The sequence below is a fragment of the Pseudomyrmex gracilis genome, unplaced genomic scaffold (genome assembly GCF_002006095.1).
Source record: "Pseudomyrmex gracilis isolate BER0280 unplaced genomic scaffold, ASM200609v1 scaffold_1543, whole genome shotgun sequence".
NCBI lineage: Eukaryota > Metazoa > Arthropoda > Insecta > Hymenoptera > Formicidae > Pseudomyrmex > Pseudomyrmex gracilis.
Window position 1 is genome coordinate 2,485 of NW_018022127.1, and position 24,587 is coordinate 27,071.

General features: G+C 35.7%; 4 protein-coding genes and 1 long non-coding RNA gene across 9 annotated transcripts; 1 reads left to right on the plus strand and 4 right to left on the minus strand.

Annotated features, from left to right (window-relative positions):
• Positions 1-2,095: 2,095 nt before the first annotated feature.
• LOC109862255 (protein VPRBP) lies at positions 2,096-9,435 on the minus strand. Of its 4 annotated transcripts, XM_020442251.1 has the most exons (16): positions 9,282-9,435; positions 8,530-8,788; positions 7,138-8,457; positions 6,777-6,992; positions 6,483-6,649; positions 6,157-6,400; positions 5,602-6,033; positions 5,240-5,440; positions 4,882-5,147; positions 4,546-4,809; positions 4,198-4,387; positions 3,798-4,091; positions 3,236-3,644; positions 2,918-3,157; positions 2,518-2,755; positions 2,096-2,479 (listed from the first exon to the last, which is right to left on the minus strand). In XM_020442251.1, the coding sequence occupies exons 2-15, from the start codon at positions 8,779-8,781 to the stop codon at positions 2,538-2,540; spliced, it is 4,713 nt and encodes a 1,570-aa protein (XP_020297840.1). In that variant the 5' UTR covers positions 8,782-8,788; positions 9,282-9,435; the 3' UTR covers positions 2,096-2,479; positions 2,518-2,537. The 4 variants fall into 4 exon arrangements, with proteins under 4 accessions (XP_020297840.1, XP_020297842.1, XP_020297839.1 ...); XM_020442253.1 differs by having other exon boundaries at positions 2,096-2,740; XM_020442250.1 differs by having other exon boundaries at positions 2,096-2,755.
• A 1,490-nt stretch (positions 9,436-10,925) lies between these two features.
• On the minus strand, positions 10,926-12,168 carry LOC109862254 (GSK3-beta interaction protein). The gene has a single exon (XM_020442249.1). It carries the CDS (start codon positions 11,708-11,710, stop codon positions 11,357-11,359), a length of 354 nt encoding a protein of 117 aa, XP_020297838.1. The 5' UTR covers positions 11,711-12,168; the 3' UTR covers positions 10,926-11,356.
• Positions 12,169-12,493: 325 nt separating this feature from the next.
• LOC109862253 (protein-associating with the carboxyl-terminal domain of ezrin) lies at positions 12,494-15,444 on the minus strand. 2 transcript variants are annotated; one of them, XM_020442248.1, is made up of 6 exons: positions 14,733-15,444; positions 14,190-14,643; positions 13,919-14,108; positions 13,673-13,809; positions 12,885-13,558; positions 12,705-12,802 (listed from the first exon to the last, which is right to left on the minus strand). In XM_020442248.1, exons 1-6 carry the CDS (start codon positions 14,925-14,927, stop codon positions 12,788-12,790), a joined length of 1,665 nt encoding a protein of 554 aa, XP_020297837.1. In that variant the 5' UTR covers positions 14,928-15,444; the 3' UTR covers positions 12,705-12,787. The 2 variants fall into 2 exon arrangements, with proteins under 2 accessions (XP_020297836.1, XP_020297837.1); XM_020442247.1 differs by having other exon boundaries at positions 12,494-13,558.
• A 1,215-nt stretch (positions 15,445-16,659) lies between these two features.
• LOC109862257 (ankyrin-1-like) lies at positions 16,660-22,941 on the plus strand. The gene is made up of 16 exons (XM_020442254.1): positions 16,660-16,825; positions 17,655-18,068; positions 18,283-18,480; positions 18,595-18,792; positions 18,903-19,100; positions 19,215-19,409; positions 19,516-19,713; positions 19,818-20,015; positions 20,129-20,326; positions 20,433-20,630; positions 20,733-20,930; positions 21,040-21,240; positions 21,352-21,549; positions 21,660-21,863; positions 21,972-22,082; positions 22,188-22,941. Exons 2-16 carry the CDS (start codon positions 18,044-18,046, stop codon positions 22,811-22,813), a joined length of 3,144 nt encoding a protein of 1,047 aa, XP_020297843.1. The 5' UTR covers positions 16,660-16,825; positions 17,655-18,043; the 3' UTR covers positions 22,814-22,941.
• On the minus strand, positions 18,417-18,882 carry LOC109862258. Its single transcript, XR_002251105.1, has 3 exons — positions 18,799-18,882; positions 18,579-18,717; positions 18,417-18,499 (listed from the first exon to the last, which is right to left on the minus strand). It is a non-coding gene; the product is annotated as an uncharacterized LOC109862258 (long non-coding RNA).
• Positions 22,942-24,587: the final 1,646 nt, after the last annotated feature.

The window sequence follows — 24,587 nt, forward strand, 5'->3', positions numbered from 1 at the left end:
CGTGTACATGTGGTAGTTTTGCAAATGGCGTCCAACCGTAAGAAACTATTCCTTTGAGCGGATTCCCTCCCAATTAGGCGTCAGAATCGGGACCACTTTCTCCATTCGCGCGCTATGAAGTTCGATCTCCTTACTCTTACTTCGTGGTCGGCACCATACTAGCCAGGGTTGCGTAGGACAGTACACTAGGCGGCAGCACAGTCGGTTCCCCTCTCTTCCTCTCTTTCCCCTTGCCATCAAGTTGCCTATCTGATTCGTTGCTAACCTTGTCGCTAAGTGTTGTGTGTTTTGTCCAGTTTTGTCTGTATGTTCTGTACGTGTCGTAATATGTTTTTGGTTTCTCTCTTGCATCGCTGTGTATTGTGCTAAACCTTGCAGTATTTGATCAACTGTATTAATCTTATATTGTAGTAATTATTAGTAATTACTAATAATTATGAATGATTGTGGTGTTTAGTGATAACTATCGCGAATATAGTTTTTTAAAACATTTTATGCATATATAAACTATTTTGTGTAAATATAAGATTAACAAAAATGTGTAACACAATTAAATATCAGAATATTATATACTATTTTTTAAAGTAGTTTACTTACATTTTAATGTTTGTTAAACATTTTAACAAAAAATCAATAATATGGTATTTTAAGTACATATAATATATTGGTTTTAATCTTCTCAATAATATTTCTTATGTGTGCACAAAATAAAATAAGATAATAATAATAAAATAAACTTTGCAACATTACTCACAAAACTTCTAAATTTATTTTCAATATCTACTTTTATTACTTATATTCACTTTTAATATATAGTTTGTTCTTTTTTACTGAACTAATTGCGCTAGTTCAGAGTTTATCTTTTTCTTTCTAAATGTAAAGAAAAAGAATAAACTTTGGTCTAGTGTGATCACAGTTCAGTGAAAAAGAACAACCAATAAGTATACCCATACCTATATCCTATACGTGACACGCGCGTTTAAATATGGTGGCAATCTCTCTCTAGTCGTTCTTTAGTTCACTACTTCCTGGCAGATAGCCTAGGTGGCGCTGAAACCAGCGTTCTCCTTCTCATTCTCACAAGAGGCGAGTTTGAACCCCCTGAACGTAGTGCTGTCTTTTGCAGGACGGAAAAGCTATTACAGTTTTTTTATATAGCACTGGGAGTCGATTGTGTATCTATGCAATGTAGTGTAAATTACAAAAGTGCGCAAATATACTAGTTGTTTACCAATAAAGTCATAGATATTTTAGTAAATGCGCTCATTGTTGTAATTTTCACTACATCGCAGAATACACAAGTGACCTGGCTCTGACCGCTCTGTCTTCTCTCTGATTTTAATTTATCAATAGATTAATCGCACGCAGATTTGCTCTGTGAAGTTTTTATCTGTACATGATGCAATTAAATTATCGATGACTTCAAAAAGCACCGATAATAATGATAAATGTCCAGGCCTAATGTCTGCGATCTGGATATATCAGGTTATACATACAATAGAATCTTGAGTAACATTTAGGTTTTAATGTTGCTCGGTGTCTCGGTGTTTATTGAAAAGTTATGTATAAACAATCAAAATTGAACAATTAACAATTAATAATCCGTTATTATGGAAGTTTTATAAAAAAATTCTCCACAGATTTCAAACTTCACACGCAAAATGTGAGTAATGAGTTTTTAATCAGACCTAACTTTTTAATTTAATAAACGATCGCTAAAACTTGACCATCACTCGCAACTATGACCTCGATGTATTTCAAGGTCATTGATATTGAGTCCAATTATGTGACTAAAGAATCACCATGTAAAAAGTTTTGCTCAATTTTGGCACGGAAAGGGAAATTTCTTTAGTTGTATATTTGCATGTTTTTGCTCTTGTAGAAGCATTTCTGACTTTGTACAGTAAATACAAAGATTTTTGTCATTCTCTCTTACGATATTCGAAATTGACGACACTGACCCGTTTTTTTTTTTGTAGCACTTAATAATTAAGATTTCAATTCTATGAAAGTAATTATAAGGTAGTTTGGTTTTAAAACAACCATCAATATTAATCTATATAGTTCAAAGTTATACAAGAAAGACACACTTATATATATTTACAAATATGTAGATTTCATTTTTAAATCACAAAAGTAATCAGATTTGTGTACACAGTGTCTCACCAACATACGCATGTATACGCGCACGCATACGTAAGAAACTTTAAGATTGCCTGAATGTTTATGCACGGAGACAATATATAAACAGATATTTGGCATTTGATTGATAAAAATGTTCTTTTTGTTGCATTTGATAACAAAATAAAAAATGATGTGAATGTATAATTGATCTGTGTTCAATTAGCCTCACGTAACAGAAACATTCAAATTATACAATGGCTGGAAATATTTATTTATACATTTAGAGTGTGCAATTAATAATGCACTGTAATGAAACTTTTTTTCATATTTGTTAATGTGTGTGTATACATATATATACACACATACATGTGCATATGTGTGTATATATATATGTACAATATCGTCTGGGACGTTCACGAAAACAATATTTCCAAATCATCTATGTCCGATAAGGAAAATTCATCGGAAATCTCGTGAATATCGACATTAGGATCGTAATCGTCACTGCTGTCGCCAGAATCGTCTCCATCGCCACCGTCTTCGTCGTCGTCATCATCATCGTCATCATTACGTTCTCTGTCGTTTTGATCGTTATCATCGCCATTTTCTTCTACACCTGCATTATCGCCATCTGTTTTTAATAAAGAGTACTCTCTTTTACATATATACGCACACACTCTCACAAGCACGCACGCACGCACTCATACACACACACCCAATACTCCATAAAAAGTATAAAAAATACAGATAAATTAAATATCACATATCACTTAAATATTGCAATAATTTTTACCGTCTACATTATTATCATCTGATGCAGAATTTGAACCATCATCTTCATCACTGGCATCCATTTCTTCATCTTCATCTTCGTCGACTTCGTCGTCATCGTCTCTTCTTCTTCCAACATCGTATAATCTAACACACGATTCTTGTATACTTGAAAATTCACCTATATTTTCCACCGTAGCAATTTGAGTGTCAAATTTGTTACATGCAAATCCATTAATTCCTCTTTTAACATCGTAAGTTGCTGAAATATTATATTTACATGAAGAAAGCAAATAATCAGTTATTTTCTCACTCTCGTCGCTCTTCTCTTATCTCTTACCAATATTGCTGTAATCAAAACCATCCAGAGTCTTGAATGAAGTTACATAATGTGAATCATTTTCACCCTCTTGATCCGACGAAACTGCATAAATAATATTATTAACCGGTGAAAAGATAACTTCCATTTCATCAAGAGTGGGAACTGTTTTGAGCAAGTGAAAGGTTCTTAAATCCCACACTTCGGTATTGGACACAATTTCAGTACCGTTTGGATGAAAAACTCCATTTAATGTTTGATTCAATTTGTCAAATTTATGAATTTCTTTGCCTGAATTAACATCCCACAATATACCATCGCTAAGCACCAACTCGTCATTCATACTAAAGGTTGCTCGGTTTTTTGTATATTGATTGGAAATGGAAGGTGATAATGTTAATAATAATTTTGCGGTTGCTATATCATATATCTAAAAAAGGAAGAAAATTAAGATACAGTACGAATTGGGATATATACATGTGAAATCTCTCTATGAATACAAAATTGCCATCGTAATTTTTAACGTAATGTGTTTCTCGTGTTTTAATTAGATATTCCGACTTATTGAAAATCAAAAATTTACCGTTGCGCCTTCTCCTTGCGTGCCGATTATTCTGTCCTGTAATTTGCTGAATTCAACATACTCCTCGTTCTCGAAACCGAGCTTCATTTCAAAAAATGAACCTATATCCCAAAGTGCTGACATAGGATTTCTCCAAGTCGTCGAGGTCAACAAAAGATTGCCACGCTTGTTACATTCTGTATGGTATACATACGATTCATGACACTGATAAGTCGCTTCTTCCATTCCTGTATGGACATTGAACATTTTGATGTCTCCCGAATGGGTGCCCAAAATGAGATATTGCGTGCAAGGCTGTATTTACAAATGAGAAAAAAACGTATAGAACGATAAAACATATCGTGTATATGAGAAAATAGTTAAAAATAAGACCAACAACAATAATAATAATGAAATTTACCGAGAAAGTACAACAAGTAAATATTCCTCCTACTTCAGTAGGTCGAAAAGTTTTTACAGGACAGAAACGGCTGTAGATATATCTTCTATCCAATTTTCTGCTATCCATACCTAATACTCGCCTTGTTAATCTCACCGTTATATTCTGAGACGAGGAATTTTTTGTACACGGATCTGGACATTTGTGAGGTCTGTAATATAAATTCAAACACATAGACAAAACGAATTTATGTAACAATGATCATACATATTTTCTATTGTGGTTAGGTTTTTTTTCAATGAAACGAGGAGCGATAATTTTCTTCCAACTTCTGAAAAACTATACAATTAGATATCACAGAATACTTACTCAAAAAGATTAAACTGTGGACATGTTACCATAGGATGCTTGCACAGAGCATGTTGATTAGTCAAATATTCGGTAATAATAGAATCGAGAGTAATATTGGGAGCAACTACACCGGATACATTGGAAGTGGGCACTACACCAGGCCCTCCGCCACCTCCGGGATCTCTAGAAATCTGTTTCTGTAAAGATTTACAAGTGGATTGGGTCGTAGACTGACAAGTTGAGGCGACCAAAGGTGATTGTCTGTCGATGGATATTGATTTTCTGCAATATAAACGAAAAAAAGTGAAGAAAAAAGTTAGAACAGAAAATTACATATCGACACGAGTTACTTACTTCTGATTGATTTGCAGTTTAATCGGTTGATTCACATTATTCGAGACGCCACTTTGATTCAGACAATCAGCGAGCTTCAAACGGATGTTACTGTTCACAGCTGGCGAAGAAGCGGAACACGTACTTGTTGTATGGGATACAACAAATCGAGACGATGTGGGAGTAGCGGTATTGTTTCGACAACTATTCAACGCAGCTTCTCTTGGCACACATCTAACGCTATTGTATAAATTGACAAAAGCAGCTAGAGAAAAACCATTTCTCGGCTAGAACAGATAAAATATAAATTTTTAGAATTATAAGCGCGTTTAGTCATTTTATATCGCAAATTTCGTCAACTTCAGTAAGTTCAACCTACAGTTATATTTGCAGGATTTCTATACATAAAAGGTTGATACGTTGTCGTTGATCTCATAATCGCCGCAGCGGAATCCAAATTACCTTCTCTGTGCAATGTATTAGCCGTTTCGGTTAAACCTTTTGACATAAGATGTTGATATATTAATTGATTAAGTTGTTGTTCATTGTACTGTATCCTTGTTTGTGCTACAACATTTGCCTGTGAAATAACATTACGCGTAATGTAATAAAAATACTATAATATTAAATGTGTAACATGACAAAGCTATAAAATGAATTTGAGAAGGTATTTCAATAATATAAAAAAGAAAACAACAATCTTGTCTTGTGCGTTAAGTGCGAAACATGAAGCAAACTCACCCTGTGCAAGCTGACCAAAGAAACTTCGTATTCCGCACCTGTTTTCGCACCGGGTTTCGCTTTACCAGACACCCTTTCCACCAATTCGAGAGCGTATTTCTGGAAAGTAACGTGTTCCTGTCGTTTTTCTTGCAATATAGGATCTTTCATAAGAGATTGAATCTGTCCATCGGTGAACATCGGTAATTTGCTAATAATCTGTCGAACTTTTTCGCTGCGCGCTAGCCCGGCTAATGCGCGGCACGCTAACGCTCGAATACTATCAGCATCGGTGATAGGTGTTTTCACCGTCATTAATTGCAGCAATACCATTATTCCATTATTCGATCGCACACACTCCCACACTTTCTGTATCAATTCCTCGCTATTGTGAACAGTAGTTTTTTTTTTAGCAGATCCAGTAACGGAATATCTGGCTACGCTTCCTCCAACCTGGAAAAAAGTAATCGAACGTCATCTCATCGTCAAGTACATAATCTGTATATGTTATGCGTTATAAAGTACATAAAAATTCGACAAAATCCAAACGTGTTAAAATAGAACAATTGTGCATACCCTCGCGATAGGAGCACATACGCAATTAACGATAGCTCTGAGTGCCGCTCTCTGTACATCGGCATCGGCGATAATTTCGCATTCAGCAGCCGCTAGAAAAAGATTAATAGCCGTTGTCATGGTCATGTCTGGCATATCGATTCTTTCGCACAGCAGCAACATAACTTTGGGCACAACAGAACAAATCGCAATCACGTCCAAACACGATCTAACTGTCTCCGCGCTGGAAGTGGTATGCATCATCCTGATGACGATTAAGAAACAAGTTTGTTTGAGTCGAGATAATCATCGTAATAATAGCGAAACACATATTTTATGATTCTCACCGTCCAGTAAAGTTCCACTCGCGAACAAAAGCTATGATTTGTAACAACAAAGTAATGCCACCCAAACGATAAAGTTCTTCCACAGGCGGCCATTCTGATCTAACAGACATGAAATCATGAAGAATCTCGACTTTCGCTTGAACCTCTTCGCTGCTGAGCTTACACGCCTGGAATAACAGACCTATGTGTGGTTACCTATGTGTGTTTCAAGAATATACACTCATTTTTGTTCCAAATACGTTAATAACATCGTTAAAAAGTATATGTGCAATCGCGTGAAAAATATATTTCAACCTTGTAAGGTGGTATCGAAGGCTGCCACGCTGCGTCGGCGCGTTCAGTTCTGACGTTTTCCGCGCGTTGCAATTGTTCCGCCTTCAAATGCAAATGCGCTTCCATGTATCTTTTCAAAGCAACAGCAACGTGCCGTACGATCTGCTTCGACGCGCATTCCTCATCGTCATTGATAGTCGCATCTTCTTCAATATTTAGAATCGGCAAAGTAGATATCTGAAGCAGAAAAAAAACCCAGAGATAAAACAAGTTCGTGTATTGCATTGTATATTTTTTTTGCAAAACTACTCGACATTTCGCGCGTCTTAATTCATCACGTTTTCACGAGCAAAAACACAAGCGCGAATACATTTTGCCTTACCACATTAAATAGTTTTCTCAAGCCATCTTGCGCATCGAATTCTTCCAATATAATTTTGAATGGAAAAGAAAAGCCGAAGAACATAGTCGCGTGGCATCGTCCGGAATCGTGACTACGTTCCAACAGCCATAACGCGTAAGTCACAAGGTCCGAAATCACATGTTTCGGCAGCAGACAAACTCGTTCCATAGCATCTTCGCAGTATGCGAGATAGTAGAGACATATAGAGACGCCGGTCGCCGCGACACTCGGTCTTGGCACGTCCAACAATCTTTGCAAACCTCCGACATTGAGAAATTCGATGGAGAATTTCTTATGACAAAGCAGAGACGCGAGATATTTGAGAGCCTCGAAAGCGAGTCTGCTGTCTTTGGTTTCTCGAACATTGATATACTTGAGTATCAAATCCAGAGCGTTCCGCTCGAACACATGGGCGAGGAATTCTTGATACTCTCCCATAGGCGTTAGATAACGCAAAATGAGCATTTGACGAGTAGCGAGGGTAGGAGGATACATTTGAATATTACCAATGACATAGGACTCCATCTCAGCCCAGGACGAGTTGGAATTTCCTTCCATCGCCGTCAAATGCGTCCCGCTAGAAATTGAACACAAACCAGATTTACATCCAGATTTAAATTGCGAACTGTTTGCGATTTTGGGAATGGACAAAGGCGGAGACATAATTTCAGGATAAAGCTCGTTATTTTTCACAGGTGTGCTTTCCGTACTATCGTTTTTTCTCTTCTTGCTCGTCGGTGCGTCATCGGAATTACAACATATAGAATCATCGTCGTCATTAGGAGAGAATTCTTTCGATTCTCGAGTCGTTCCGTTCTCTCGACGTTTATCAGGCGTCTTGCGCTTCAGAGTACCACCGCTCGTATCATCGATATCGATAACGTTGTTCCTGTCTCGTGCAAAATGAGCAAACGGTCTAGCATTGATGATTTGACGATCCTCGTGCGGTTTTTGCTGACGATCTTCCTGCGCTTTTTGCTGCAGCTTGTGCAATCGCTGCAACATGAGCGGTATCATCCTAGAATTTTGCTCTCTGAAACCAGTAGCAATTTCTTGAACTTCCATAGCAGCAGCTAGAAGACCGGTAGAATAACTCTGCAACGGCTCGATGCTCTTTTCCGCCCATGAGAACAATCTGTTGACAAGACCGTCCATCTCCGGCTGAAATACCGCAGATGTTTCTAATCCCGGAAGTATATCCAACATAACGCGACAGGCAGCGATATTCAACTTTCTCACATCTTTTCCGATTATTCCTGCCCTTGAAAAGTATGTGTCCCTCAAATAATCGTTTATCAACTGCAAACAAATTTCGTTATTATTAAAATTGTCGTTATATCTTGAGTAAACGTTGATATATTCCGTAATTACCTTTGTCATAAAATTATCTTTTCTGAAGAGAACTTTCAATATTTGTCCAAAATTACATTCTGGGTCAGTGCGTGAAGGATGTCTCTCATCAAACGGATCCGGATCCATCTTGTAATAATTTTCTGTCTCAAGCTCTATTATATCTGCTAATCTCTGAAGATGATTGGTAGGATCGTAATTAGGTGATAAATGTTCTTCTTCCCATTGTCGTAAAATTTGCGAAACTTCTTGTCCTGGTTCTGTACTGGCCATTATTTATCTGAAAAAACAATTATCAAATATATTGACCATAACAGATTTGTACAGCCCAAGTAAAACAAAGAATAGAACTTTAAAAATAAGATAGTGTATTTATACATGTCATGTAAATATAGTATAAATACAACTGATGGAATAGAAAATTAACATAAAAAATTGATGTATACTTCAAGGAAAGAAACAATAAACTAAAAACTCAAACATATAATAAAAAAACTAACATATGTGTGTAAAACTTTGACACTATATGTATAAAATACATATATCATTGCAAAATATATTCACTTAGTTATTCAACACAATACAGAAATGAGATAAACAAAATTTTGATAAGATTACAGAAAAAATCTTTCACATATTGTTATCACAATATAACATAAATCTCTCTCTGTAAAATGAGAATACACGTGAATAGCGGCTTAATAAGAAATTTTAATAATAATCAGCAACTTAACCTTAAACGATAGAACAATATGAAACGTGTCGATACATACGGAGTGATTATGATAAGAAACACTGCTTTTAAAACAAGAAAATACAGAAATTTTCCAACTTTTTTTTACGAAATCACCTAAGAAGCGATAATACAGCGAAATTTTCGCGTGAATATGAAAATACTCGATTACCGACCCACGCATTAAGAATGAACTTGATCAACAATATATGAACCAGATAGGACACTCGAGATCGCAATTTTACTAAAGCTAGATTTGCAATAGTAGTCGTCTTTTCATGTGCAAAATAATGAATACCGGACTAAAATAAAGCTGCGTTCAGTAAGGCCTGGTTTATGCGGGCAATAACTGTTAACTTATGCCGGAACCGGTAGAGTTTAACTATAGGATTTCAATACTTCTGTTTATACGCATTCGGCAATTTTGTATAAACAGAAGCATTAAAATCCTATAGTTAAACTCTACCGGTTCCGGCATAAGTTAACAGTTATTGCCCGCATAAACCAGGCCTAAAACTTATCGTTAAGCAAGCGATTATTAAGTGCGTTCAGACAACTCAACGGTTGAGAGATCATCACTTATGATAGGACTATTCTTCAAAATCTGCAACGGTTCCAAAAGTATGATCCAATCAGAAGTGATTATCTCTCAACCGTTGTGCAACTGTTGAGTTGTCTGAACGCACTCAATATCATCTACGTGACGTCACATGTGGGCATTTCAGCAATGGCTAAACGCGGCCTCGTAGATGATATTATCTTATCTTCAAGGCGGTTATCTGAAGCCGTCTATAAACGCGCCTTTGCTTTGCCCACATGTGACGTCATGTAGATGATATTATCTTTGCTTCAAGATTGGCCAATAGTTTTACGTTTTGAGAAGAAAATAGGAAGGAAGAGCAGTTACATTATCGACACGACGTAGTTGTGGACAATCGATTGCTACTAGTTAGTTCGCACGGCGCTCGTTGGCGCTACGAGCAACCGCCNCGCTTGNCCCCCGATCCCCGCGCCTATTCCGCGATTCAGTGACGCGTTGTGTACCATATATGTAATACTCCTATATTGCTAGTCGCGTATCTTCGCAATGAGAGGCACGAGGCCCGAGAAAGGGAGACGCACGAAGTCCAAATATGGGCATAGATGGTCGAGCGTCATTATGCGCCACATGCGCACAAAGCAGCTGGAGAGAGAGGCTACTATATTGTCTGCACCGTAACGGTGAGCTTCAGGTCGGCACCGTACTAGCAATATAGGAGTATTACATATATGTTGTGTACGTAGCTGGAAAGCTCCCACAGCTAAAATCAAAGTACGGATTCTTTGGTCCGATTGGTTAAATTCCAATTCACTTTTTAATTTATCGACTGTTCGGGAAGCACGCTATCAGCGCTATTGCGTCATTCTATCTTTGTCTTACATCTAATGAGCAATAGAGATGGCAACAGCGCTGATAGCGCGCTTCCCGAACGCAGCTATTTGATACGAAGAGAAATTTAAGACTCAAGATGCATCTCGATGATTTAATTCTTCCGTTTTTCTCTGATATCTGGCAAATTTGAGTTAAAATAATGTAAACCTTGGCCTTTGCAGTCTGGGATCGATAGTTTATAATATTAAGCTTGAGGTATTTAAGAGAGTCAGACATATGTGTATACATTCAATTCTATTTATAAATTTCCATAATACAATAATCAATAAATAATTGCTAATCTTTCTTTCTAATTATTCTTTCTTTATACATATGTGTTTGTACATATTCTCCTAATACTTATCTAGTTTTTTACATTTAACCAATATCCTTTTTTTACAGAATATATAAACCTAAATATAACTTTAGAAAAACAGACGGCGCGAAGAGCTGGGCAAGTTTTGCTTGCACGTTTCAATTTTTCTTATGATGACTCACTGAGTTTATACAAGATTATTTTTCATCGAATCAATTACAAATAAGAAACTTAAAAATAATTCAAAACTTATAAACAAAATATTTTTGCTTCATAGCAACTCTTCTCGTAACCAATCACGAGAAAGCAATTTAAAACGATTTTAAGCAATTGTGGTATTATAATCGAGAAATCAATTGGACCCTTTCAGTGTTTTGCACAAAAAAGCTTACTGTTGACTGCTTAACTCCTTCAGCTTGTCCAACAATGTATTGCCGAAAGAGTTTCTGTACTGTGGGCTGACAAAGTCCAATAAACTGTACGGCGTCTCGAAACGCTCGTTGCCGGTGTTGGACGTGTCGTCGTGACGATTGCCGACGATGGTAAAACCGGCAGCCGACAATTCCACGCAAAATCGCAGACCCTCCAATGTGGTCAAGTTCAAGTAGATGATTTGATTCGTGCTGGTGAGCCGTTCGGACACCTTCAGATCCTGCACGTGTTTTCTTACGTCATTGATCACTGCCTGCGCTTCCAGCCGCCATTGCTCCTCGTCCAACACACCGTCCGCGTCGTCCCGCATCGCGCAACTTGACCTCTTCACCAGGACATATGCCAGCACCTGGAGAATTACAGATGATCGCAAACACGCAAAAAAAGAACACGATTCTTTCCACTGCGACTAGATTTTGTGAAATGTCCTTGCGCATGCGCAAGTATTCCACGTAAAACTATACGTAACTGACAGAATCGCTTGTTGCTTTTTGATAGAAAAGTTACATGAAAAAATTTATGATTGATGTATTAATATGCAAATTTTATTCTTTAGATCTTTGGAAAATAAAAACAATGTTTATAGCGTTTTTGATCGATACCGATATTTGAATCACTTCTGAGCAATTCAATTCGTACCGGTCAAAAACGCTATCAGAAAGAAAACTTAATACGTAATTTTTCCGCATTTTGTCATAAGATGTTTTCATAAAGATAAATATAGAATTTTTATTTCATATGTTAAATGCGGCTTATTTGCTTCGCACATATAGATATGTGTGCAAAGTGCACACAGTGTACAAAGTGTATATGAAAAGAAAGTTAAAACCTGAAAAGAAAGAGAATGTATGCAAAATATGCCACCCTTTGTTTAAAATATGACGTGCGTTTAAGAAAAGGATATCTCTTTTTTTATCCTGTTCCTTTCTGTACCGTTGCCGTTTAATTTATTCGCGTTGTGTTCAAAATAGTGTTATATAAAGCTTCGTTAACAGAGACTGCATATTCTTATTTAATAACCTTAATATCATGTATATTTCACAATTTTATTAAAAATATTTTATTTTAATTTATATATATAGCATATGTACATAATAAATCACATATATTATTGACTGTTAAGAGAAGATACGTACACTTAAATGAGCATACAATTATTTGTGCAATATTTTCTTGATAAGTATACAATTTTACAAAATTTATAAATTTTTTTACAATCAGGCTCATTGTCCCGCTAATTCGTGTGTATCGTCTATATTTAAGTCGTTCAAATCTTCCTCCCAAGCATTATCTTCATGCTCTTCCAAGGTAACATTTAATGTTTTTACATCGAACATACTTTCTGGTGATTGCACTTCTGGAATATGTAAAACCTGCGTCTTCTGTATCACAGGCTCCATATCTGTAAAGAAGTCGAATTCTTCATTCGAGCACGATATTACTTTTGAATTCTTTATATCAAGCTCCGTAATGTCGGAAAGTACCAGTTTCTTTGTGTACTTTGTTTTCGTAGTGCTCGATAAAGATTCCGATTCAGGCGAAGATAAGTCCGTATTGCAAGTATTAATTTGCACTTCTGTTTGCACTAAGTCAGAAGGAGCATCGACCACATGACAATGATCGTTTGTGACAGTTTCCTGCGTTTCCCAGTCGGACCAGGTGCTTTCTTCCTCGATAAGCGGAAACTCCTTTTCTCGCTTGTCCTCACCGCCATCTGGCGATGGCCTTTCAGATAAGTGCATGTTACTTTCATCTATATTCATGAAAACAGATGTTTCCTGCTTAAACGTCAAAGATCTCTTGATGTCCTCGATATTTCTGTTCTGAGTTTTATTTGGTCGACCGTCTGTAAATAGCTTCCCTCTGTTTCCACCAATAACTGTCGCTGCCCCCAAGATCGGTACTATGTCAGCTAGTGCTCGTAATGTGGCAGAAACGAGATTGTCATTAGTGTCCTTTATTCCGACAAGCAGTTCAGGAAGAATATGATTTTTCAGTTCATCCACTTCGAAGACATGCACAAACGAACTGAAATGCGACAACAATAACAGACGAATAGAAACATCTCGAATGCAGAACATTTGCAGAAGTCGTGGTACTAAGATATTCTTGAAGGTAGTAACTGTAAACAGACTAGTTCCAACATCATTCTTCTCATCTGCAAAGTTTAGACGATTTGTTAGAATATTTGTAAAATGAGACAGATATGTATAAAACAAAGTATGTTGCATAACATCAAAATCTACTGTAGATATGCGATATATTTTCTAACCTTTAGGCTTAAAGATAAAAGGTAAAAGTTTTACTTGGGCAGTACTATCTAACAATACTATTCTAGAAAGGAGCTTTCTTCCTAATTGTTCAGCAACAACAGTCTCGGGATACATCTGCAACTGCTGTCTCAATTTTCTACAAAGAATAATACACTTTCATATATGCAATATGTTACAATGTTAAAATTCACACAATATATATTCGACAATATTAGCGCAATAGTTTTTTGCCAGTTAATACTTACGTGAAAAATTCTTCCTTTTCACCATCAGTTTTTAATGGCAACTCTTCTAGAAATGCATATATTCTTATAAACTCATGAGTGAAGAGTGAATGTTGCAATACATTGGACAATCTACTTCCCAAACATGCATCTGGATCTTGGAGATTTTTTTTACAATACTCTCTGAATTCTAACACATTTGGTACTTCATCTGAATTGAGATGTTATATATCATATGTTACACACTACACTCAATATTAGACATAGATGACACACAAATTGCTATATATACCTGTATTCTGCAAGTTTTTAAAAATATCCTCCACTAATATTCCAAATGCATATGAATCAATTGCAGTAAGATTACCAGATTTAACTAAATCAACTATGTCTTCATTGGGTAAGATAGCCTTCTCATATCTATAACTTTTTATTCTTTGATAATATGTTGGTGTTGCATCTGCAAATTTGCACAGGCATTCTAATCCACCTAATTTCCAATATCCTTCTGTAGTAACGTAAATAGAACTGCTGCACACATTATTATGTGACACTAGAGCAGTCTCATGTAGAAATATTAAAGCCCGCAAAATACTATGCAAGCCAATACATATTTGTAATATATTTTGCTTTTCAATAACTTGAACCAATGGTCTGGCTTCTTCTGTGGCAAGAAAGAACTTGCTACCTTTGTTCCATGAAGAAATATATTTCAAAATACAAGGATGCCGATGCAACATAAAATTCTAAAAAATACAAATTAATAAATAACATTTGTGTTTCTTGTGTAATTTTGTTTTCAAGCCATATATATAAATACACATATATAAAGTACCTTTGCTGCTCGCTCTAATGGTGAGGGTCTTCCAAATGATGCTGTAAAATGCAAGGATGGCTCACTGATAAAGATTGATAGTTTTTGTAAATTAGAGTCACGTATGTTTGCATCATAATGCATCCAATAGTCTGTAATCTCAACAGCTTTGTCCTCAATTTCAAGCCCGCGTAGAGCACTTTTCTCGTTCCCCATTAGATTGTTGACGTATACAGTCCCAAAATATATATATGTGTATATAATATAAAAATGCTATATAAGTCAATAAGTGACACAAACTCGACACCACAACTGACACTGATAAATTCTGATATATAATCCTACATAGCACGTACGTGTAACAAAATCAAAATTCGAAAACTGCATTCTTTTTATAGGTTAGATGTCTGCGATTAGATGCAATTAAGAAATTGTTGCTCGAAGATTTGAATATGTTTTTCAGTGTTTTTTATTCATTCTCCCTTCATCTATTTTATTTTTTCTTTTTCTTTTAAACCGCTTTTCCTCTCTTCATGTAACAATATGTATTTTCAATCATTACACACGTACGACTGCGTACAACCACAAAGATGGACATTACGTCAAATCTAAAGCCGGTATTTAAATAACCTAACCTGATCTTGTATTAAAATCTATCTTAAGGTCATCTTAAGATGCCGCTTTATTGGTCATCATCTGAAAGGAAACAATTAAGACAGCTTTAAATATAAGATCCGACTATTAAGCCCCTTGCACAATGGAAGGAATAGCGATAGCGATAGAAATAACACAGTTTTAGACACAGAATTCCAACTCGTCGGAAATTTTATCGCTATTGCTTATTTTGATTTTCTGATCTGCATTGATACATGTGTATTTTTGTATGTTAGATTCCGCTGTTCCTACCGTTATTTATAAATATAAACTCTTTACAACTGGTATTATTTTTATCGCTATCGCTATTCCGTCCATTGTGCAAGGGGCTTTAAATACTGATAATAGGTGGTTTGGTGTATAGAGTCCTATAGTATGAGCAAAGAGAAACCTGAGAGCGGCCATGCCATTGTAGTTTCTTACGACGGTTTCAACCGCTGGTTTTACCCGTATTTTCACAAAAGTGGAACTCAAAGGCCGTTCTCCATGAAACTCAAGTCGCAGGTCTCGTGAAACTGATCAATCACGTTGGTCGATTGGCTGATTTGACTCTGCAATTGGTCAATTCCACGAGATCTGATACTTGCGTTTAATGTAAAACGGCCTTTGAGTTCCACTTTTGTGGAAATACGGCTAAAACCAGCGGCTGAAACCGTTGTAAAAAATTACCATATATGTAATACTCCTATATTGCTAGTACGGTGCCGACCTGAAGCTCAGGGCAACGTCCCATTGAGCGGAAATCTATAGCGGAACGGAATGTGCGGAACCAGCTCGACCAATCATAGCCATTCCGTTTTCTTTCCTTCGCTTTTTCTGTGGTTACGATTGGTCGAGCTGGTTCCGCACATTCCGTTCCGCTATAGATTTCCGCTCAATTTTACAATATACAGACTTTTACAATATACGTTCTTTCCATTTACCGGAGACATTAATAGATCCATCTATTAAACACACATATATATATACACATGTTATTTGTCAACGTTAAATATTAAGTAATTGGCCAATTGTTTTACGTTTTGAGAAGAAAATAGGAAGGAAGAGCAGTTACATTATCGACACGACGTAGTTGTGGACAACCGATTGCTACTAGTTAGTTCGCACGGCGCTCGTTGGCGCTACGAGTAACCGCCCCGCTTGCCTCCCGATCCCCGCGCCTTTTCCGCGATTCAGTGACGCGTTGTGTACATGTAATCGTGTCGATATTGCAATATACGATTAATCGATATAAGAATCGACTGTATTATTGTTAAGATGCGAAAAGCGGCGCTGAAGCGCGCCGACAAGCAGAAACGGAGCGGTTACTCAAAGAACTCGTTCTGCTCCTGAAGTAGTAGTCACGAGTCACGAGTTCGTGTCATCGCGAACAACGCACGAAAAGTCCTATAACTTCGCGCGTTTAGGAGTCGAGCCCGCTTGCTCTTGCTCCTTTTTCTAACGCGTTGTTGGTGTTAAAGGTATGTAAAGTAATTTATTAATAATTATTCTTCATTTCCCGCCGTTTCCTTGTCACGCACGTGGTCATCGCAGTTTTACAAGTTTTACGGCCGTTTTGGCCTGGTTTATGCGGGCAATAACTGTTAACTTTTTATGCCGGAACTGGTAAAGTTTAACTATAGGATTTCAATACTTCTGTTTATACGCTTTCGGCAATTTTGTATAAAACAGAAGCATTGAAATCCTATAGTTAAACTCTACCGGTTCCGGCACCTTGACCACGTGCGTGGCAAGGAAATTGCGGGATATGAAGAATATGATTATTCCTCACTCATACTCCAGAAATATTATACGGCTTGTGGTTACAACTATTACATTCTGATTAGTCAATTTTCTTACGGCTACGTCTTATGGTCTCAAGTTTTATGTGCGAAAGCCATAAGAGAGCCAAAACTGAGGACGCTGCTCTTATGCAAAATCTGTAGAATAGACACGTTGCCTGGTAACAAATGGCAACCAAAGCGTCGGATGGGGGCGGCTATATTGTTACGTCACTCAGCATGCCAAACAACATCATTTGCACCTATGAAGCTTATATATGTTGCTGGTGTGATAGCGATATAGTTGCATATTTCATATAATATACGAACTATGTAACTCGTATTAATTTAAACGGGCATGCTGAATGACATCACTTTGGCATTTTCTGATTGATCGAGAGTTACCAGGCAACCTGTCTATTCTACAGACCTTGGCTCTTACGTTTTCTCTTCTTGCTACTTATCCCACTCTCGGTACATACCTGACTAATTTAAATTTTACGATTGTAATACATATAAATACTTACAGGAAAACCAAAACTAAAACTTAAACGGAGAAACAACATAGAAGACAGATTTGAGAGAAAAACGGATGCAAATTGAGCACTACTTTTACCATGGACTATATTGATCCAAGCTACACGTTAATACGTGCAGTTCGTGAAGGAAACCTAGAAAGAGCAAGGGAGATACTTACTTATTTTGGACTATCTTATTCACAAGCATGGAAAGGAGGATATGTTTTACTTTGTGATGCTATTGAGAATAGGCATACAGAAATTGTTAAACTACTTTTAACAAACGGTTCTAAAGTTAACAGCAACACTGCCAAATTTGATAATGACGATCATGATACTCCACTTCATCTTGCTGTTAAAAATGATGACATAGAAATTGTTAAGATGCTTCTAGACAGACATGCTGCCGTTAATTCTTCAACTAGGTATTGCACAACACCACTACACAATGCAATTGCAAATAAGAACATAGAAATTGCTAACTTGCTTTTAAATCATGGAGCTATTATTGATGCTAGTGATAGGTTAGGTATGGCTTTATATTGCAACTGAGAAAAGATATTTACAGATTGATGAATATCTTTTAGAACATGGAATTTACTTGGAGAGTTAATTCTACATATATCTCTTCCTTTTCAGATGTAACACCGCTGCGTCTCGCTGTTCACACAGGATTTGTAGATGGTGTTAAGATGTTTATGGACCAAGGTGTTGATGTTAATATTGAAAATTGGTATGGCAGAACTTTGCTCCACGATGCGATCGAATGTGACGAAATAGAGATTGCCGAAATACTTTTAAATCATGGAGCTAACGTTGATGCCCGTGATATAGACGGTATACCTTCATATTGCAGCTGAGAAAAGATATTTACAGATTGAAAGATGAACATCTTTTTGACCATTAAGTTTAATTGGAGAAGTAATTCTACATACATCTCTTTCTTTTCAGCTTTTACACCACTGTTTCTTGCTGTTCAATACGGACATGTAGATGGTGTTACCATGCTTATTGACCGAGGTGCTAACGTGAATGCTGAGACTCCAGATGGAACAACTCCAATTCACGAAGCGGCTAAATATGCGAAAATTGAGATTGCAGAAGTACTTTTAAATCATGGAGCTGACGTTAATGCCTATGATAACTACGGTATACCTTTATATTGCAGCTGAGAAAGGATATTTACAGATTGAAGAACATATTTTAAACCATGGAGTTTAATTGGAGAGTAAATTCCACATATATTTCTTCTTTTTCAGGTGATACACCACTGTATTATGATGTTCTAGAAAAACATGTAAATAGAGTTAAGATGCTTATAGACAGAAGTGCTGACGTCACTGTTGAAACTCGAGAAGGCAAAACTCCGCTCTATTATGCTATTAAATATGAGGAAATGGAAATTGCGGAGTTACTTTTAAATCACGGAGCTAACGTTAACGCCAGTAATATATACGGTATACCTTCATATTGCAGTTGAGAAAAGATATTTACAGATTGATTAACATTTTTTAAAACATGGAGTTTATATTAATTCCACATATATATATATATATATACATTTCCACCAGGCATTACACCACTGTATCATGCTGCTCGAAGTGGACGTGTAGATAATGTTAAGATGCTTATTGACAGAGGTGCTATCGTCACTGCTGAAACTCGAGATGGCACTACTCCACTTCACGATGCGATTGCATTCGGGACGGAAAGTGCTGAATTACTTTTACATCACGGAGCTAAAGTTAATGCCAGTGATAAATTAGGTATAACTTTATATTGCAGCTGCGAAAAGATACTTCTAAATTTGTGAACATTTTTTAAAACAAGGAGTTTATATTAATTCTACATATGTATCTACATTTACACCAGGTGAAACACCACTGTATCGTGCTGTTCGAACTGGAAATGTAGATGGTGTTAAGATACTTATTAACAGAGGTGCTGACGTCACTGTTGAAAATCGAAAAGGCAAAACTCCGCTCCATTATGCAATTAAATATGAGGAAATGGAAATTGCGGAGTTACTTTTAAATCACGGAGCTAAAGTTAACGCCAGTGATATATACGGTATACCTTCATATTGCAGCTGAGAAAAGATATTTACAGATTGATGAACATCTTAAAACATGGAGTTTATATTACTTTTATGTATATCTATTCCTTTCCACCAGGTGTTACACCACTACTCCTTGCTGTTAAAAAAGGACATGAAAAATTTCTTGCGATGTTTTTTCCCAGATGTAATAATGTTAGTGCTAATATTCGGTATGGCAAAACTTCGCTTCGTAATGCTACTGAATATAAGGAATTAGAAATTGGCGAACTCCTCTTAAATCATGGAGCTACTATTAACGCCAGTAACGATAACGGTATACTTTCTTTTTATATTGCAGCTGAGAAAGGATATTTACAGATTGCTGAACATCTTTTAAAACATGGAGTTTAAGTGGAATTAATTGTACATGTATCTATTCTTTTTCAGATGTTGCATTACTGTGGTTTGCTGTTCACAGAGGAGATGTAGATATTGTTAAGATGCTTTTGGACACAGGTGCAAATGTTAATGCTGAAACTCGGTACGCCACAACTCCGCTACACGACGCGGTTGAATATGAGGAATTGGAAATTGCACAGTTACTTTTAAATTATGGAGCAAACGTTACTGCCAGTGATAAGACAGGTATAACTTTGTATTGTAGCTGAGAAATAATATATATAAATTTTTGAACATTTTTTACTACATGGAGTTTATGATAATTTTACATATATATGTACATTTCCACCAGATGTTACACCACTACATCTTGCTGTTACAAAAGGACATAAACAATTTGTTAGGTTGTTTCTTGATAGTGGCGCTAACTGTAATGCTAAAACTCGGGATGGCACATCCCCGCTTCACCATTCGATTGAATATGAGGAAATGGAGATTGCAGACTTACTTTTACATCACGGCGCTAACGTAAATGCCACCGATAATTTAGGTATAACTTTATATTGCAGCTGAGAAAAGATACTTATAAATTTGTAAACATTTTTTAAAACATGGAGTTTATATTAATTCTACATATCTACATTTACACCAGGTGTTACACCACTACATTTTGCTGTTACAAAAGGACATAAACAATTTGTTAAGATGCTTATTGACAGAGGTGCTTACGTCAATGCTGAAACTCAAGACGGCACAACTCCTCTCCAATATGCAATTAAATATGAGAAAATGGAAATTGCAGAATTACTATTAGATCACGGAGCTAATGTTAATTCCAGTAATGAGTCAGGTATAACTTTATATTCCAGCTGAGAAAAAATATTTACAGATTGATGAACATTTTTTTAAACATGGAATTTAATTGGAGAGTTAATTCTACATATATCTCTTTTTTTCAGGTGATACACCACTGTTTCTCGCTGTTAAAACAGGATATGTAGATGGTGTTAANATGCTTTTGGTCAGAGGTGCCAATGTCAATGCTGAAACTCCGGATGGCACAACGTTGCTTCACGATGCAGTTGAATATGAGAAAATGGAGATAGCGGAATTACTTTTAACTGATCATGGAGCTAACGTTACTGCTAGTAACGATAAAGGTATTACTCTTCTTTATAGTGTAGCTGAAAAAGGATATTTATAAATAGATAAACATCTCTTAAAACATGGAGGGAATATTAATTCTACATATATCTATTTCTTTACAACAGGTGTTACACCACTGTGTCTTGCTGTTACAAAAGGACATAAACAATTTGTTCAGATGTTTCTTGACTGTGGTGCTAACGTTAACGCTGAAACTCGAGATGGCACTACTTTTCTTCATAATGCAATTGAATATGAGAAAATGGAGATCGCAGAATTACTTTTAAATAACGGAGCTAAAGTTAACGCCAGTAACGATAACGGTATAACTTCTCTTTATATTGCAGATGAGGACGGATATTGACAGATTGTTGAACATTTTTTACAACAAGGAGTTTAATTCTACATATATATATATCTTCCTTTACTCTAGGTGTTACACCACTATCTGTTGCTATTAAAAGTGGACATGTAGATTGTGTTAAGATGCTGTTGGACAGAGGTGCCAACGTTAATGGTGAAACTCGAGAGAGAGAGAGCACAACTCCGCTAAACAATGCGATTGTAAATAAGAAAATAGAAATTGCTAAAGTTCTTCTAAATCGTGGAGCCAATGTTAATGCCAGTGATGAGTCAGGTATAACTTTATATTGCACCTCAGAAAATATATATATATAAATTTTTGAACATGTTTTAAAACATGGAGTTTATATTAATTCTACATATATATCTACATTTACACCAGGTGTTACACCACTGTATTTTGCTGTTCAAAGTGGACATGTATATGAGGAAATGGAGATTGCCGAGTTACTGTTAAATTATGGTGCTCATGTTAATGCCAGTGATAAGTCAGGTATAACTTTAAATTATAGCTGAGAAAATATTTTCAGATTCATAAACATCTTTTAAAACATGGAGTTTTATGTTAATTCGACATATATCTTTTCTTTTGCACCAGGTGTTACACCACTGTGTCTTGCTGCTGAAAAAGAAAATGTAGAAGTTGTTGCGATGTTGTTAGACAGAGGTGCGGACATTAATGCTATATCATATAACGATTATTATGACTTTTCTCGTCGCATCTATTATAAAGAAATTGCTGAGTTTCTTACACAGCATATAGTTAAGATAAAAGCTGCAAATTTATTTGTAAGTGAACAATTATTATCAATGTGCAGCATTTATAAAATAAGAGATTTACAGGATGAATGTGAAAAAGAAGTAGCAATCATGAAGAATGAGAAAATTAGTAATACTACCATATCATTTTACGATATCTTGATAAAAGATACAAATCGAGTAGCAATATACATGAGAAATGAAAATGTAGTGCAGGTTTTAAGATCAGACGAGTATAAAACAAAATTTCCAATATACTCTAGCATGATAAAAAATCAGTTCAGAAAAGGTATGAAAAAGAAAGAGTTGCTCGAGCAAGGCACTAAAATTTTCTATTTTTTCTGTAACTTTCCTGAGCTACCACTTGAGTGTATTGAACAAATATTTAGTTACCTAAGTGATAATGACATAAGAATTTTAATAGATACTTGTAAATCTGTTAGTGTCAGTAATCTTAATAACTGATATTAAGAGAGTACTGGATACCGACTATGTAAACCGACGTTCTTTAATCAGATTCTGTGTCGTATTTACTGCATCAAATTCAAAATGCTTCTCCAGAAATAAGTAAATTGTGCTAAGAATTGGCTGTTGTGCTTTGGAATGTCAAAATTCATCACAAATTTTTTCTTAGACAGTTTTCTTCTATAACTTCACCATATATTCATGTATGTAGAATTATTTCTAAGCTTATGTACGTATTTGTACTGAATTGCCGCCAAACATACGACAAAAACAAATCGAATGAGCTATTCAAATTATGATTTGACTATCTCATTGATGAGAGAAATCTGAGTTCGTGATGTGTATTTTATATCATATACTATTATTATGAATGAAAAGAGTTTAAAAAAGCATTATATGTCCATTTTCAAAAGCTTCATACAGTTTTTTATATTTATTTGCTTCTGTAGAAGCGCTTTTAATGTCATACAGTAAATAAAATTAAAAAATTAAAGAAATGTTATAAAAACGTCGGTTTATACAGGTCGCTATAGTCGGTATCCAGTATCCTCTTATAGCCAATTATTTCACTTCTAGCGGCCGATTTCTTCATACCTCTCGATAGCTATCCTCTGGATAAATTCTTCTGAGAACCAATAAGGAGAACCAATTTTGGGAGATATCTTTTAGATAAAGTTATCGAAAACTTATCTAGAAGTGAAAACATTGGCTGTAGATAAGTTTTCGATAACTTTATCTAGAAGATATCTCCCAAAATTAGTTCTTCTTTTCGGTTCTCAGAGGAATTTATCCAGAGGATAGCTATCAAGAGATATAAAGAAATAGGCCGTTAAAGATGTATAAATTACTTCAAATACATGTAAAGTGCTATGTGTGTAAGTTAAGAAAGAATGAACTACTATTTAAACATGAAATAACAGCTGTACAAACTTAAAGATTATTGTTGTATTGTAAATACAGATTACTATCTTATTTTAAAATTATTATTTTTTTAAGATTTTATCTTATCCCTACATTTTGAAAGTTGTTTCTTACGTTTACATTCTCTTGGACGTGTTCTTTTATGGTGGATCAAAGGAAAACTAGACTGTTTTATATCTTCCCCTTTTTCAAACTTTGTGTCAAATTTTATAACATTTGTATAACGCAAAATTTATATACATTAATCCGATGATACTCTTTTATTGAAGACAGAGTGTAATACGCGCGTGTAATTGCTTTTATTAATTAAAAAAATAAAATTATGTGCGATGGATATGTTTACCTTCATTTTCTGTATGTTTAAAATCAGCAATTTATATAAAAAAATCTTCTATGAAAAAAATAAATATAAATAAGTACACGTATAAAAATAGGAAATTAGTAGTTAGTTTTTTAATTAAAAAGATGGTGCTTGTTAAATTTATTGTTAGAAGCGAAGAGAAGCCAGAGAGCAACTATCTCATTTGACGCAAACAAAATAATAGGTTTGTTTTTTTTCCCTGAACTGGCTGCACTAGTTCACAGTCTATCTTTATTTATCCATATTAGAAAGAAAAAGATAGACTAGTGCAGCCAGTTCAGAAAAAAAAAACAAACCTAATGGCAACCATAGACGTATAATATATAGACTGCGCGTTCCCTACCTTTGCTATGTTAAGAAAATGTCTTCAACGTTGAGAGAGAGACAGCTGGTGTTGAATAGGGCGTGTTCCGTTTGACCACAGTACGATTCGACACCGCTCGATTCGACACAGATTTATTCGACACCAAATTATTCGACACCGTACGATTC

Coding starts and splice junctions, on each gene's coding strand:
- LOC109862253 (XM_020442247.1), bottom strand. CDS start 14,927: ATGGGGAACGAGAAAAGTGCTCTACGCGGGCTTGAAATTGAGGACAAA. Junction 13,810..13,918: donor GAAAAGGAAGAATTTTTCAC/GTAAGTATTAAC, acceptor TATTCTTTGTAG/AAAATTGAGACAGCAGTTGC. Junction 13,559..13,672: donor TTTTATCTTTAAGCCTAAAG/GTTAGAAAATAT, acceptor TAAACTTTGCAG/ATGAGAAGAATGATGTTGGA.
- LOC109862254 (XM_020442249.1), bottom strand. CDS start 11,710: ATGCGGGACGACGCGGACGGTGTGTTGGACGAGGAGCAATGGCGGCTG.
- LOC109862255 (XM_020442251.1), bottom strand. CDS start 8,781: ATGGCCAGTACAGAACCAGGACAAGAAGTTTCGCAAATTTTACGACAA. Junction 8,458..8,529: donor AAGATAATTTTATGACAAAG/GTAATTACGGAA, acceptor ATTTGTTTGCAG/TTGATAAACGATTATTTGAG. Junction 6,993..7,137: donor TGAGAAAACTATTTAATGTG/GTAAGGCAAAAT, acceptor TTTCTGCTTCAG/ATATCTACTTTGCCGATTCT.